The sequence below is a fragment of the Mercurialis annua genome, linkage group LG3 (genome assembly GCF_937616625.2).
Source record: "Mercurialis annua linkage group LG3, ddMerAnnu1.2, whole genome shotgun sequence".
NCBI classification, from domain to species: Eukaryota; Viridiplantae; Streptophyta; class Magnoliopsida; order Malpighiales; family Euphorbiaceae; genus Mercurialis; species Mercurialis annua.
Window position 1 is genome coordinate 73529872 of NC_065572.1, and position 16579 is coordinate 73546450.

General features: G+C 35.6%; 1 protein-coding gene across 4 annotated transcripts; it reads right to left on the minus strand.

The window, feature by feature from the left end:
• Positions 1-408: 408 nt before the first annotated feature.
• Positions 409-5717, minus strand: LOC126675297 (uncharacterized). Of its 4 annotated transcripts, none has more exons than XM_050369911.2 (18): positions 5518-5712; positions 5319-5415; positions 5183-5236; positions 5039-5091; positions 4902-4935; positions 4726-4816; positions 4552-4643; positions 4361-4435; positions 4124-4215; positions 3836-3965; positions 3487-3576; positions 3165-3230; positions 2603-2694; positions 1905-1970; positions 1740-1806; positions 1299-1387; positions 1039-1165; positions 409-878 (listed from the first exon to the last, which is right to left on the minus strand). In XM_050369911.2, exons 1-18 carry the CDS (start codon positions 5574-5576, stop codon positions 819-821), a joined length of 1434 nt encoding a protein of 477 aa, XP_050225868.1. In that variant the 5' UTR covers positions 5577-5712; the 3' UTR covers positions 409-818. The 4 variants fall into 4 exon arrangements, with proteins under 4 accessions (XP_050225868.1, XP_050225869.1, XP_050225871.1 ...); XM_050369913.2 differs by lacking the exon at positions 409-878 and adding an exon at positions 1526-1616 and having other exon boundaries at positions 1043-1165; positions 5518-5717; XM_050369912.2 differs by lacking the exon at positions 5183-5236.
• Between the last annotated feature and the right edge of the window lie 10862 nt (positions 5718-16579).

The window sequence follows — 16579 nt, forward strand, 5'->3', positions numbered from 1 at the left end:
ATAGTTCATTTGCTTGATTGCATACTAATAGCAAGATTATGACACCAAATTTGGTGTTTTGTGAAGAAGCAACAAATTTTGAGGTATATGAAAGTTAATTTGTTAGTAAGAAATTGAATTTAGTTAAATATAATATTAGTGAGAGCCGTTCGCAAATTATATAATTCGATTAAACAATATTACCAAATGAAATCTAGCATATAATTTAAGAAAACGCAATTAATTCTCCTTTATTCGCTTTATACAAATTTGTCATCAATAATGATAATCACTTATAAAATTATAAATTTAACATTTAATTTAATATTTTGCAATCGAGTGAAATTCAATAATATGTGTTATATTTAACATTTTATCTTATTTTGTGCTAAAAATAGCATAAAAATAGAACATGTAATAGAGATGCTCTTAGTCCGTAAGAAATTAGGATACTACTACTGCCCTACGGCTTGTATAATGAAGTTTCACATGGGTAACCCTATATTTGTCACGAATCACTCATTTATACAGCCTTTGCTCAGTCATATATATGACAGACATCACCCGTGAATTTTGTACTTCTATCCTATGACCTCATTTTGACTACACCAAATCCTAATATTCTATTCCTGGCTATACAGTTGGGCCCTTGCAAATGTTAAAATGGGCTTACAGACATAGGCCCGTGTTCATGTGCGCCTAACCACGATAAATCCTGCGCTTACTTACTCCCCAAGATATCTTGATTCAAGAAGAACATCACAACTCTTTCAACTATATAAACTACAAAAGAGAAACGAGGTGGTAGAAACATTCTTACTAATTGGATCTTCCTCGCTCTACGAATTATCAGGGCTAACACATTGCTTCTGTTGGGATACAACCAGCAAAGACGAGTTCTGAAACAAAATCATCCTTCCAGAGCTTAGTTTCCCATGTATTGAAATGAAATACAATAACAACGAAAATATACCAGTCCTGATTAATACCTTGTAGATTATGAAGTTATAAGAAGTAACTCTTCGAAAAATACATTTTTGTAAGTACGGAATCACTGACCTTGGTTGCAACTACGATGGTTCCATTGATGGGATGGGCAGCACAAGCATTTGGAGATTCAGTTAATGGAACAAACTTATTTTGCTTGCTTCGTTTATTTGCCGAAGAATGTCTTTCCACATCCCCACTAACACAACAAAACTTTTACTTACTTATCTGAACAAAATCAGTTCTTTGGAAACGCAACAAAAATTAAGGATGATAAAGGTGTAATGTAGTCTGCAACTAATAAAAATCCAAAAATTATATTTATTACTTACATGTATTCCACATGACAAGGAGAGTTAGAGTCAGGATAGAAATCTAAAAGATGAATTCCATTGTCCGTTGAAGCTCCAATTGCATAGATCTGCATTGCACAAGCAAAAAAGTCAACCTCGTGCCTTTAACTTGCTTAGAAATCTGACTTAACCCAGTGAGTAAAATTGGGCTTCTAAAAGAGAGAACGACGGAAGCATATTTAATCATAAAGAAAAATTGCGATAACCTAAATTCATGCTAACATCCCCAACCCAAACAGCCAAAATTCTAGTTGAGCTTGAACAGGATCGTCTATGGTCACAATTCATCCTTGATGACTAATAGAAACATGCATATAATTAAAGTTTTAGCAAAGAATAGATAAACAAAGGCAACAGTATATACAGCTTGAATTGTAAAACTATGCAAACACAGGAAAGACTAGAGCTGATATATCATACAGAATAAGTTGGAAGCCATGATGGTTTTCTCAAGGATAACGTATTCGTGTGACCGTTCAAGTCATGTCTATTCAATTAAAACAAAACAAAAAGATCGATGATTAGTATATACATTGGCAAAGTTACAAATAATCATAGAGTTCAATATGTAGCAAAGTTACTTACAACCAAGCTGGAGGAGGACAGTGAACGTGCGTGACTTGGCCCTTGTAAATATCCAGAACGCCTGACCTGTACAATATGATGAATTGCAATAACAGAACCAACGACGAATTAATAATCCATATGTTCCAGATAAGTACTGTTTCTTTTTTGTTATAAATTTAAATAAAAAATCGTTATATGTAATATATATTCAAAAAGTCAAATTATCCATATTGAACAATTGACATACTTTAAAATCGATTTCCAGATTGCACTCATCTTAAGTGTTTATTTTACTTGACGATCATTCATTCTATGAATGAGATCTCCATTCAGCTTTTTATTTCTCTGAAATTTTGAACCTTTTCAGTTAATTGGCTGCTACTGCTAACTCCATAGTCAGAGAATATGAAAGAAAACAATCTAGCAAATGCAAGATCGATGATGATGTTATGCCCCATCAATACCTAACACTCAGAATATTTGGTATCACCTATGTCTTCAGAACATCCCTCTTGCCAATGCCAGCTCTCACCCCTTCCACACCCGACAAGAAAAATGAGAATTCAAGGACACAAGAAAGAGAACTTATTGATCTCAAACTCTCAAAAGACCATATTCTAGATATTAGATAATAAGCAAATGAGAGCAGCTAAAATAAACAAGCTTGGAGTTCTGCTACAAAACTAATTAACAGCTATAAACATTCTTGAACCTACCAACCATCATCGAGATGAAATGCCAGCTGATTTGGGAAAGATGGATCAAAATCAATAGAGTGCACTTCTTTGGGGACAATAGCTGATTGCGCCTGTGCAAAGAAGGTTCCAGTAAACAAAAATGACCATTGAGGAATATGTTCGTTGTTCCATATGGTGCAAAAACTAAATTTTCTATTCCATCATCTAATGATCCATGAGGGCAAATGTTGCTTTATAAAAAAACTTTCCTTGAGATTTTTGAACTTTTCAATATCTAAAATTCATAGATTTCATGAAGTTACTAACAAAATCCTATCCTATGGTATTTATCAATAAAATTTTGCATGAAAAAAACAGAGAATATGAGAATATATGCCATGATAGAGACTTTTAAACGACAAAGTTAAATACATCGAGTACTTTGTTATCTCTCTGTTTCTATTCACCACTTCATCATGCTTAAACATGAACTTCAAAAGCCTTATGTTGTTAAATTTACTAAATTATCAATTAATCCATGATCACCGATTCACAAGTTGGATTAAAATTCTGAGTATTAAACTAAAAGAATGACATTCACCTTCAGATCTCCGATTTTCTCCAGCGCTGATGCTATCTTCCAACTAGTTAAGGGCAGATGGCACACCTGTTTATGCAAAACGCAGAATATTGCTCAAAAACAATTCATAGATGTCGTATAATCTATTGAGCTGCCTGATGAAAATGTTCAAAGGTGCCATTTCTTATGTCAAGAATTGGCAGAGCGAGTGCTACACATTATTTGGAAAGCAGTGTAGCATCATTGTATGTTTAAATCGTTACTAGTACTACTCACTCCAGCTACTACACTGTCAGCTTGCCTATTCCAGCATAATATTCAAATGACAAGAGCTAAATAATACCTCTTTGTGAGTTTGAAAGGGAGCAGACCCTCTTCCTCCACGTAAATCCCACATATATATTGTTCCATCCCTACCAGCCCCAAAGACCATCTACATCAAAAATTAATTTGCACAAATTCATAAAGAAAATAGAATGACACATCACAAACAACAAGATTTCAAATTCTAATGAATCTACTATATAACAGTATGTAACTGTAACTGCATGAACTAAACATTATTTGCGCAATAACATATAAATACCATATGAGTCAAGTTGACAAGAAGAGAAAAATAAATAGAGATTCACCTCTTCCAGTACAGATAATAGAACTTTAGAATAAAATTAGCAATAGTGCAGAATCGACACCTGATTGTCTACATTGACTTGGATACTGTTGATAGTGCCACTGCAATTTGTTATAAGCTCAAGACATGGAAGAACGCCCATTTTTCTATCCCATACATTAACCTTGCCATTGCTATCAGAAGCAATTAATCTATCACAAAAAGCAACAAATCAATTTTAATTTTTTTTCATAATTTAGTTCATTCGTTATCAGCATTACACAGTGGAAGATTAGTAATCACTATCACCCTAACAAAGATGGACAAACAAAATTGACACCTAGGAATGGGAGCCATTAATTTTACCCACCTTGATTTGTCCAAAGCAGTAAAAGCTATATCAGTTAGACCATTACGTACTTCAGAGCCATGAACAGTGGCAATACGCCTGGTTCTTAGAACCTGTGTTCACAACAAAACATAATCAAATTAATAAAGTTATCAATCATTTAATATTTGAAAACGGAATTGATTATAAATTGCAAGAAATAATCAGAAAACATTAATCACAATAAGTTTGAATAAACAAAATGTGAAATATAATTACTTCAACCGGATCAGAAGAAATATAAGCAATGTCAAAAATGAGTATTGCATTGCTTTTGATAGATGTGCAAGCAACCTGCAAAATGACAAATCGAGATGTCAAGTGCTAATCATAAATAGTTTAATGGAAATAGACTTAGTAATACTTTCTAAATGAATTAAAAAAAAAGTAGACATGTTAAAAGTTCCAACCTCATCTTGATTAGCAATATTCCACCGAACAACATCAAGTTGTCGATCCAAAAAAAGGTGCAACACATGCTTGTTTTCATCTTCTACTGAGGCTACGATCATAAAAAAGAAGATAATGCAGAGGCATGAAAAAGTCATAATGAGAAACATGTAATATGGTATTGATAAACTTACATGGCAATAAGCTATTAGCTTGGCAATAGAGAGATTCAAAATCATGCACGGTTAAGCACCCAATGTTTGAGACGGATACTAAGTAAACTCCCTGGAACATGTATTTAGAAATATCTAACTCAGAAAGGAAAAGAGGCTCTAACCGAAAAAGTCAACAAATATTTTCTATAATTAACCTTAGTATCAAATTGAAGAGAAGAGATGCCGCGCCTGCAAAAAAAAAATATCATCTCTTATCTTATAAGTTTTTTGATTGAAATGTTCATAACGGAATAACAAAATTGGCTTAAAAAAAAAAGGAAACAGTACTAACCTAAATGTACTTCCAACTAGAGCTTCTAACACGGGAAAATTAATCCGTTCCAGCTGTGCAATAATTATAATTGTCATAAAAAAAAAAAACAAGAACACAGGCTCAATAATCAACTTAAAAAAAATAAGAGAAAAAAATCAATACATGTGTAAGGCATGGAACTCCAGCAATATGATATAAATGTGGAAATGCTCCAATCTGTTTATGAGATTTAAAATTTAAAAACAATCTACAGCTTTGTAAAATGAAAATTTCATAAGGTAAAGGATAACAGAATGACCTGAGAGTACGAGTGGATAAGCAAAGACGAAAGATAATGGCGGTAATTTGGTTCAAATTTCCCTTTCAATTCTATAAGGCTCCTCTCCCATTCAGTTCTGTTTCAATTTACACAAAAATTAAAACAGTTTAGGTCAACCGACGCCGTGTCCGATCATCGGAAAAGAAAAAACAAACAGTAAAATAAAAAATTTGTTTACCTCCGAACTCGCTTAGGGATTTGAGAACTAGGTTTTTGAGGAACCAAATATTTCTCCATTTTTAAACGACGCCGGAGATGAACAACCGCCGGCAATAATCACTTCCTTTAACTACGAATTTAGGGATTAATGGCGACTGGCGAGCCAAAACAGTGTGGTTCGTTTTTTATTATTATTTTCAATTCCCGCCACTGTGTTGTATATTAACTTGGGCTGACAGTTGACAATTTGTGAATTAAATAGTCGTTTGATGACTAAACGGCAGGTGAAAAACACAGACGCGGTTAAACGAAGTGTCGTTTGAAGAATGATTGTCAAAATGGAAAATAAACGTAAATTTGAAAAAGGCTAAACTCGCTGGGGGATTCGTGTACTATTATATTTTGTTTTAAAATGTCTCTTTATAGTATTTTTTAGTTACTTAATAGTCCTTATATTATTCTTTTTTTTTGGAATTGAGATGGAGGACGGAATAGGATATTCTGTAATAGTCATTCGTTTTTTTGATTCATAAAATTGTTAGTGTATGATTTTATGAAATAACTATTCGTTTTAAAAGTAAAGAATAATAGAATGACTATTTTATTTTATGAATCAAATATAGTCTAATTTGATTCAGGCATGAGCTTGCAATAATTGTTTCATGCTCATACATTTCTACAAAAAATAAAGGCATCTACTACTATTACAACTACTGTTTGTGCTTGTCGACGACATAATAATAGTGTTGTGAAATTCAATCAGTCATACTAGTGACTCATAAGCGGACCAGTTAAGTGTCAATTCCTAAGCATAATTTAATTAGATGTAGCTAACTTTAAAAAAATAACTACCCTTAAAAAAATTCTATGAAAAATTAAAGGTTACAAGCAGACCAGTTAATTACCAACCTTTTAAGCAGAATTTAATTAAATATAACTAAATACAGCTAGCCTGTACATTTTCCTATTAAATAGACAAATAAAAAAAAACACCAAAACAAAACGTTTACTCATGTTTGTTATCACCCGAATATATCAAGAGTGAATAGCTCTCAAGTTTAGACAATTTTTCTTGTAGCCCTGTTTACATTGTTTAAGCAATGGAGAAGGAGGTCAAAATTCTATTTATAGTATCGAAATCAGGTTTATTTTAAAACCTCTCACAAAATATTAACCTATATATTTATATAATTGAAAGAATCGGTGAAGCATTTTTATACATTTCCAACTTAAACAAAAGACTTCATTAATTTTTAATATTTTTAATTAATAGGCTTGATCATCTAAAAATACTCCAATTTTTAATTTTTTTTTTTCTTTTAAGGCCAAAACTTTTAGAATTCTCAATTTTAACCAATTTTTCAGTTTTTTCCAATTATAGCCATTTGTTCAAATTAAAATGAAAAAAGGATTAAATATGTTTTTCATATTACTTTATGTTATTCTAGTTAATTTTTATACCATAAAAAAAATTCTAAATATGAAGTAATAAAAAGTGTATATTAAATTTCTTTCCACTCAGATTTAAACAAGTGGCTACAAGTGAAATTGAAAAATAAAAAAAACTGTTAAAATTTAGAATTTTAAAAGTTTAGGCCATGATAAAAAAAAGTGTAAAGTTGAATTTTTTTATGGTTAAACTTTATTAATATATAATTCTCATTAGATTTTCAACTTGGATAAAATATTTATACCAAAACCTAAAACATTACTACTATTTACTATTGAAGTTATCATAATTAATTTATTCTCAATCAAAGTAAATATAAAATAGAAACAATTAATGAGAAAAATGAGTAGAAATAATCATATTTTTTTAAATATTTGCCTTGTGATTTTACACATTTGCTATTATTTTTTAGATTCATAAATTTAGTATTTTGCTTGAGCCGTTTCAGGACATGTGTGGAAGATCAAAGTATTTAGGGACATTATCGAAGAGTTTATGAACTTCGGAGACAATTTAGGAATGGAGCGGAGCACAACTGGTGGCACCAAATGTGGTGTGACCATTCCAAAAGTTGCGCTTAAAAAGTAGTGTGATCGCACCACTTTGTGATTGGTTGCATCACTCCGGAAACTACTTCAAAAGTGTTAGAAAATGAACAAAGGGTCAACGCGCCCCCTGAACTTGTTACACGGAATCATCTAATCCAATTTATACTTTTTTGAGCAACTAACCCCAAAACTCTTCATTTTAGGGTCAAATAACCCCATAATTTATATTTTTATTTTAAAAAATAGATTTAGAATAATTATATCGCAACAATTAGAGAAATATCTAATTATCTTTTTGCATCCATCGCCTCCGATTTATATTTTACACATTTTAAAAATATAATTATGAGTTATTTGACCCAAAATTGAAGAGTTTTAGGGTTAGTTGCTCAAAAAAGTATAAATTGGATTAGATGATCCTGTATTACAAGTTTAGGGGGCGCGTTGACCCTTTGTTTGTTAGAAAATAGGTCTTTTTGTCCCCACTTTTCTCTAGATTTGAAGGGCAACTTGGTAATTGATGGGGGAGCCCTAATTGTGCAGTATACAAGGGTCTTGTTCACACTAATCACCTATCTTTGATAAGAGAACTCTATCATTGTAACCACCATTGTTGATTTTAGGAAGCTTTTTACTTTGTTCTTTTTGTTATATTTCTCCATTTATGGAGTTAAACAAGAATTTGTGGATGCTTATTATGAATTAATATTGCATATTAATGAATAGCACAGCCTTATACACAAGTGATTTGGAATTCGATGATGACCATCCACGCCATGCAGTAGGTCCTTGGCCTCTGTTATATTACAGCTCAAACAATGTAAGGCGTGTTGAGAAAAGTAATTCAACAACAAAATACCATATAACAAACAATACTATGCTTGTTTTAGGATGTAAAAAGAAGCGGGGTCCACTTGGCAGCAGTATAACAATGAAGGTAGAGCAAATATATCATGCTGGCATCAAATTATAGTTGATCTTGCGTACAAAAAAACTTGACATCTCATATGATTTTATCCTCAATTAACGGGAGTTTCCTCCTACTTTATATTTGTTAAGTTCTCGACAACACTTCCTCATACTCCAAGTCTCAAATTATTTGTAACAACAATTTAGAATTTAGGCTACCTTACTATGTATCTTTTTCTTGTATATATTGATAATTGTGAAATTATCAACGACTTCGAGTGACCGGATTTAAGCTCCATTCTTGAGTTCAAGTGACGTAGGTCCGCCTGAGATTAAGAACAAACAAGTCAGAAGAACGCCGGAGAGGGTCTCCGGACGTTCACTCCGACGAGCAAGTCAGTATTTGTTTTTAAAAGAATATATTAAAAGTATTATGTGAAAGAGGTGGAAAGCTTACCCCCCTATTGATGTGTTGTCTTGGCTTATATAGACACATGTTTTGTTGGTTTCTTTGTAAACTAGCAATGTGGGATAGAAATAGCATTTCTATGTATGTTTATATGGAGACTCATCTTGGTATTTATGCTTATCAATGCTAGGTAATCAGTGTTGCCCTTTAGTAAAATTGGTCTCTTAGGTGATTTGAGGTAATACCATCTATATTGTTATCACAAGTCCCCCCTCGAGTATGTCGGATATTTATGTCCGAAGTATATGGCTCAACTAGGAGATAAGCAGCAGCTTAGGTAAATAACTGTAAGTTCTATGGCTTAACTAGGCGATATGCAATAGCTCAGCTCAGCCATTAGCGATGACTTATGGAAATGTTCCTAAGCAAGTGCTCAGGTTGGCCATAGGCGAGAGTTTATGGAAGTTTTCCTGAGCAAATGCTCAGCTCGGCCATAAGCGATAGCTTATGGGAGTTTTCCTGAGCAAGCGCTCCAGTCGGCCATAAGCGATTGCATATGGGAATTTTCCTGAGCAAGCGCTCAGGTCGGCCATAAGAAAGAGCTTATGGAAGTTTTCCTGAGCAAGCGCTCAGGTCGGCCATAAGCAAGAGCTTATGGAAGTTTTCCTGAGCAAGCGCTCAAGTCGGCCATAAGCGATGGCATATGGGAATTTTTCTGAGCAAGCGCTCAGGTCGGCCATAAGAAAGAGCTTATGGAAGTTTTCCTGAGCAAGCGCTCAGGTCGGCCATAAGCAAGAGCTTATGGAAGCTTTCCTGAGCAAGCGCTCAGGTCGGCCATAATCAAGAGCTTATGGAAGTTTTCCTGAGCAAGCGCTCATGTCGGCCATAAGCAAGAGCTTATGGAAGTTTTCCTGAGCAAGCGCTCAGGTCGGCCATAAGAAAGAGCTTATGGAAATTTTCCTGAGCAAGCGCTCAGGTCGGCCATAAGCAAGAGCTTATGGAAGTTTTACTGAGCAATCGCTCAAGTCGGCCATAAGCGATGGCATATGGGAATTTTCCTGAGCAAGTGCTCAGGTCGGCCATAAGAAAGAGCTTATGGAAGTTTTCCTGAGCAAGCGCTCAGGTCGGCCATAAGCAAGAGCTTATGGAAGCTTTCCTGAGCAAGCGCTCAGGTCGGCCATAATCAAGAGCTTATGGAAGTTTTCCTGAGCAAGTGCTCAAGTCGGCCATAAGCGATGGCATATGGAAATTTTCCTGAGCAAGCGCTCAGGTCGGCCATAAGAAAGAGCTTATGGAAGTTTTCCTGAGCAAGCGCTCAGGTCGGCCATAAGCAAGAGCTTATGGAAATTTTCCTGAGCAAGCGCTCAGGTCGGCCATAATCAAGAGCTTATGGAAGTTTTCCTGAGCAAGTGCTCAGGTCGGCCATAAGCGATGGCTTATGGGAGTTTTCCTGAGCAAGCGCTCACGTCGGCCATAAGCGATGGCATATGGGAATTTTCCTGAGCAAGCGCTCAGGTCGGCCATAAGAAAGAGCTTATGGAAGTTTTCCTGAGCAAGCGCTCTGGTCGGCCATAAGCGATGGCTTATGGAAGTTTTCCTGAGCAAGCGCTCAGGTCGGCCATAAGCGATGGCTGATGGAAATTTTTCCTGAGCAAGCGCTCAGGTCGGCCATAAGAAAGAGCTTATGGAAGTTTTCCTGAGCAAGCGCTCTGGTCGGCCATAAGCGATGGCTTATGGAAGTTTTCCTGAGCAAGCGCTCAGGTCGGTCATAAGCAATGGCTTATGGGAATTTTTCCTGAGCAAGCGCTCAGGTCGGCCATAAGCGATGGCTTATGGAGGTTTTCCTGAGCAAGCGCTCTGGTCGGCCATAAGCGATGGCTTATGGAGGTTTTGGAGGTTTTCCTGAGCAAGCGCTCAGGTCGGCCATAAGCGATGGCTTATGGAGGTTTTCCTGAGCAAGCGCTCTGGTCTGCCATAAGCGATGGCTTATGGAGGTTTTGGAGGTTTTCCTGAGCAAGCGCTCAGGTCGGCCATAAGCGATGGCTTATGGAGGTTTTCCTGAGCAAGCGCTCTGGTCGGCCATAAGCGATGGCTTATGGAGGTTTTGGAGGTTTTCCTGAGCAAGCGCTCAGGTCGGCCATAAGCGATGGCTTATGGAGGTTTTCCTGAGCAAGCGCTCTGGTCTGCCATAAGCGATGGCTTATGGAGGTTTTGGAGGTTTTCCTGAGCAAGCGCTCAGGTCGGCCATAAGCGATGGCTTATTGAGGTTTTCCTGAGCAAGCGCTCTGGTCGGCCATAAGCGATGGCTTATGGAGGTTTTCCTGAGCAAGCGCTCTGGTCGGCCCTAAGCGATAGCTTATGGAGGTTAATTTGGTGAGCAATTGCTCAACTCGGCCATAAGTAAGAGCCTATGGAAAGTTTGGTGAGCAATGGCTCATCTCGGCCATAAGCTATGGCTTATGGAAATTTTGGTGAGCAATTGCTCAACTCGGCCATAAGTAAGAGCTTATGGAAATTTTGGTGAGCAATGGCTCAACTCGGCCTTAAGCTATGGCTTATGGAAAGTTTGGTGAGCAATGGCTCATCTCGGCCATAAGCAAGAGCTTATGGAAATTTTGGTGAGCAATGGCTCATCTCGGCCATAAGCTATGGCTTATGGAAATTTGGTGAGCAATTGCTCAACTCGGCCATAAGTAAGAGCTTATGGAAATTTTGGTGAGCAATGGCTCAACTCGGCCTTAAGCTATGGCTTATGGAAAGTTTGGTGAGCAATGGCTCATCTCGGCCATAAGCTATGGCTTATGAAAATTTTGGTGAGCAATGGCTCATCTCGGCCATAAGCTATGGCTTATGGAAATTTTGTGAGCAATTGCTCATCTCGGCCATAAGCTATGGCTTATGGAAATTTTGGTGAGCAATTGCTCAACTCGGCCATAAGCTATGGCTTATGAAAATTTTGGTGAGCAATTGCTCAACTCGGCCATAAGCTATGGCTTATGGAAATTTTGGTGAGCAATGGCTCAACTCGGCCATAAGCTATGGCTTATGGAAATTTTGGTGAGCAATGGCTCAACTCGGCCATAAGCTATGGCTTATGGAAATTTTGGTGAGCAATGGCTCAACTCGGCCATAAGCTATGGCTTATGGAAATTTTGGTGAGCAATTGCTCAACTCGGCCATAAGCTATGGCTTATGGAAATTTTGGTGAGCAATTGCTCAACTCGGCCATAAGCTATGGCTTATGGAAATTTTGGTGAGCAATTGCTCAACTCGGCCATAAGCTATGGCTTATGAAAATTTTGGTGAGCAATGGCTCAACTCGGCCATAAGCTATGGCTTATGGAAATTTTCATGAGCAATGGCTCATCTCGGCCATAAGCTATGGCTTATGGAAATTTTGGTGAGCAATTGCTCAACTCGGCCATAAGCTATGGCTTATGGAAATTTTGGTGAGCAATTGCTCAACTCGGCCATAAGCTATGGCTTATGGAAATTTTGGTGAGCAATGGCTCAACTCGGCCATAAGCTATGGCTTATGAAAATTTTCATGAGCAATGGCTCATCTCGGCCATAAGCTATGGCTTATGGAAATTTTCATGAGCAATGGCTCATCTCAGCCATAAGCTATGGCTTATGGAAATTTTGTGAGCAATTGCTCATCTCGGCCATAAACTATGGCTTATGGAAATTTTGGTGAGCAATTGCTCAACTCGGCCATAAGCTATGGCTTATGGAAATTTTGGTGAGCAATGGCTCAACTCGGCCATAAGCTATGGCTTATGGAAATTTTGGTGAGCAATGGCTCAACTCGGCCATAAGCTATGGCTTATGGAAATTTTGGTGAGCAATGGCTCATCTCGGCCATAAGCTATGGCTTTTGGTGAGCAATTGCTCAGTTCTGCTCGGTTTATGCTCTGCTCGTTTTTTTTTTTTTTTTTTAGTAATAGCTTATGCTCGGTTTTTTCATTTGAAAAATATTTACACTGGGAGAGCATAAAAGGTCATGGTTTATCTCGGCCAAATATGAGAGACAATAGCCAGACTCAGCAAAGCATGAAAGGCTTTGGCCTATTTCTGATTTTTTGGAAGGGATTTGTCAAACTACTTCTTCTATCTTCGTCGAACAATTGCCTTCGAGGATGAAATAATGAATAGAGATGGTGTTTCCCACAGACGGCGCCAAGTGATAATTGTGAAATTATCAACGACTTCGAGTGACCGGATTTAAGCTCCATTCTTGAGTTCAAGTGACGTAGGTCCGCCTGAGATTAAGAACAAACAAGTCAGAAGAACGCCGGAGAGGGTCTCCGGACGTTCACTCCGACGAGCAAGTCAGTATTTGTCTTTAAAAGAATATATTAAAAGTATTATGTGAAAGAGGTGGAAAGCTTACCCCCTTATTGATGTGTTGTCTTGGCTTATATAGACACATGTTTTGTTGGTTTCTTTGTAAACTAGCAATGTGGGATAGAAATAGCATTTCTATGTATGTTTATATGGAGACTCATCTTGGTATTTATGCTTATCAATGCTAGGTAATCAGTGTTGCCCTTTAGTAAAATTGGTCTCTTAGGTGATTTGCGGTAATACCATCTATATTGTTATCATATATCATCAAGATGGTAATCTTTTTGTAGAAAAACAATAGTTCGGTAATTATTTTATAATTTTTTATAGTTTACTAATTGTTTTATAAAAAAATTATAGTTTGATAATAATTTTATAACTTTTTATACCAAGATAACTATTTTTAATAAAAATCTATAATTCATTGACCTCAAAAATATTTAACTCACCAACAATCACCAAGATGAAATCAGTGACAGAGCTAGGATTACTATGCTAGGGGGCCAAATCACAAATCACAATATACCTAATATGTCTATTTTTAATTTTTATTATAAATTAAATGTTAACATAAAATTAAATGAATATATAAAATTATAATATTAAGTTATAAGAAATCACAAATAAATTCATAAAAGAACACAACACTGATAATAATAATGACAAATCATAAAAATATAAAAATAAATTGAAGGAAATACTAAAACACCAACTTGACAATTGAAGAACAAAAAAGGCCAAACTTATATAGAGGTCTTTATACTTTACACTTTTTTTCTGTAGGTCCTTATACTTCATTTTTATATTATCTGATCCCTCTACTTACCTATTTTTGATTTTCAGGTCCTTTATGAGTTTTTTCCAGTCCCTCTACTTATAATTTTTGTTTTCTCCGGTCCTTCTACTTACAATTTTTGTTTCCTCCAGCCACACAAAAGGATTGGCAAAAATTCATAAAGGACCTGAAAATCAAAAATAGGTAAGTAGAGGGACCAAATAATACAAAAATGAAGTATAAAGACCTGCGGAAAAAAATGTGTAAAGTACAGGGACCTCTATATGGATTAAGCCAACAAAAAATTAAATGTTGGTAATATTTGTAACACCACGCATACAATCTCTTCACAATATATAAATAGGTAAGCCAAGCACACATACTTAGTCACCCAATTTGATCACATTAAGAAGTAAAAAAGAAAGAAAGATGACTTACTGTTTCAATAGGTGACGGATATCAATTTTTCTTTCTATCTAAAAGTTTGTGCCCGACGTTCGTTGGCGAGCTAAACTCATCTATAATTGAATCAGTGATAAACATCATAGCAATTTCCTTTTCAATATAAAGAGTCAAACAATCATTCAAAAAGTCATCTTCCATTTTATTTCGAATCTTTGTCTTCACTATCTTCATGATTGAAAATGCCTTTTTAGCAGTTGTCGTTGACACGAAAAGAGTAAGAACAAGCCTAATCAATTTGTCGACAAGCAGATATATCACCGCTTTTCTAGTTCTCATAAGCCCTTGACATAATTCTTGAAGATTAAGAGAGTTTCTTAATTCTTAATGACTTGAAATGTCAATTTCAAAGAGCTGAAGTTCGATCCTTAAACGCAACAATTCTTGCTCGGTAAAGTCACTAGGATATAACTTTTCTGCAAGTTTGCAAATATCATCAATCTTGATGATTTAAAACTATCTCTGGGATCCAAAGCAAAACTAAGAATAAGTAACTCCACGGAATGTTCATTAAACCTACTATTCAATTCTTGCAATTGATAATCAATAGTAGATAAAAATATATCAATCCGGTAGTGATGTTCCAAAGTAATTTCACTTTGTTGATGCCGATCTCGACCACGCCTCCCAATATATTGAGCTTCCATATCTGGTGCACTAATTTTATGATCTTCGCAAAATGATTTCACTTTGATAAGAAATGCATCCCAACCAAAGTCCCTTAAATTTTTAATTAGTGTCTTTGTACTCGATACGACATGCATCACATTTAATATATCTTGATATTTACGTTGCAATGATTGACAAAGAACTCGGGTGATTTCCATGAGCTCTTTCATAAGATGTAAAATGAAAATAAAATCAAAAGATGATAATTAATACAAAGCAAAATCTGCATCTTCCCTTTGAGAATATGAAGCTCCTTCATCAACCATCTTGCTTAGAACAACACAAGTTGCGTTGAACATCTTCAATAAGCTAGAATTAGAATCTAGATAAGAGCTCCAACGAGTATCTCCTGTCCGCATTAAGGTGCCAATTTGATTAAGTCCTTTACCAGTTTCAAGCTCATTATTTGCAATTTTTTCAGCAAGTTCAGTAGATTGAGCCTCCTTTAACTCATCATTACGCTTGCTAGATGCAGTAATAATGTTGATAATAAAAACCAAGTTGGTGAAGAATTGATGAACATAAGCAACTTCTCGTGATGCTACAATCAAAGCCAATTGTAAGCCATATGTTAGACAATGGATGTAGTATGCATAAGGATAAGCATCATAAACTAAAGCTTGTAATCCGTTCCATTCCCTCTCATATTACTTGCTCCATCATATCTTTGTCCATGTATATTCTGAATGGATAAATTATGTCGAGCAAGAACATAAAAAATCTCATCTCATAAAGTTATAGCTTTGGTATCTTTCACATGAACAATACTAAAAAATCGTTCACGGATAAACCTATCTTTGTCCATAAATCTTAAACTGAGAGTCATTTGCTCCCATTTTGACTCATCCCGATATTCATCCATAATAATACAAAATTTTGCATCACCTATCTTTTGGCGAATTTGTCTTTTGATTTTGGAGGAAAACACAAAAATAATCTCCTTTTGTATATCTGGTGATGTATATGAAGCATTTTTTGGAGCATTATCTTGAACAACATTTGCCACCTTTTCATGTGTATAAATAGAAAGAAAATAACATATAATTAAAAAGGAAAGAAGAAAACAACAACAAAAAGATCATACCTTGTCATTGTATGTAGCGATCAACTTTATGAGTTCAAGAAAATGCCTACGATTGAGAGAAGTTAAAGTTTCATCACGCCCTCTAAAAGCGCTAGTTTGAAAAGTAAGCCACCGAATCACATCCATATAAATTTTAAGTCTTAATCGATTTATTGCAATTGCTCGGATGTATGCTTTTCCACCAAATTTGATATATGTTGAAAAACATTCGTCAAGTCATTGCAAGTTTTGATGGCGTTTTTATGAACTGAATTAGGAAGTTTTCCCATATGACGAAGAAAAACACAACGTTTTCCATCATTGACTTTCTTCCAATTTCTAAAGCCACCAACAACAAAGGTATTCAAAAGTTTGTCACTTGGTTGAATAAACAAATAGCATGGCAAACAATAAACAACATCACTGGAAGGAGAATACTCTAACCACGA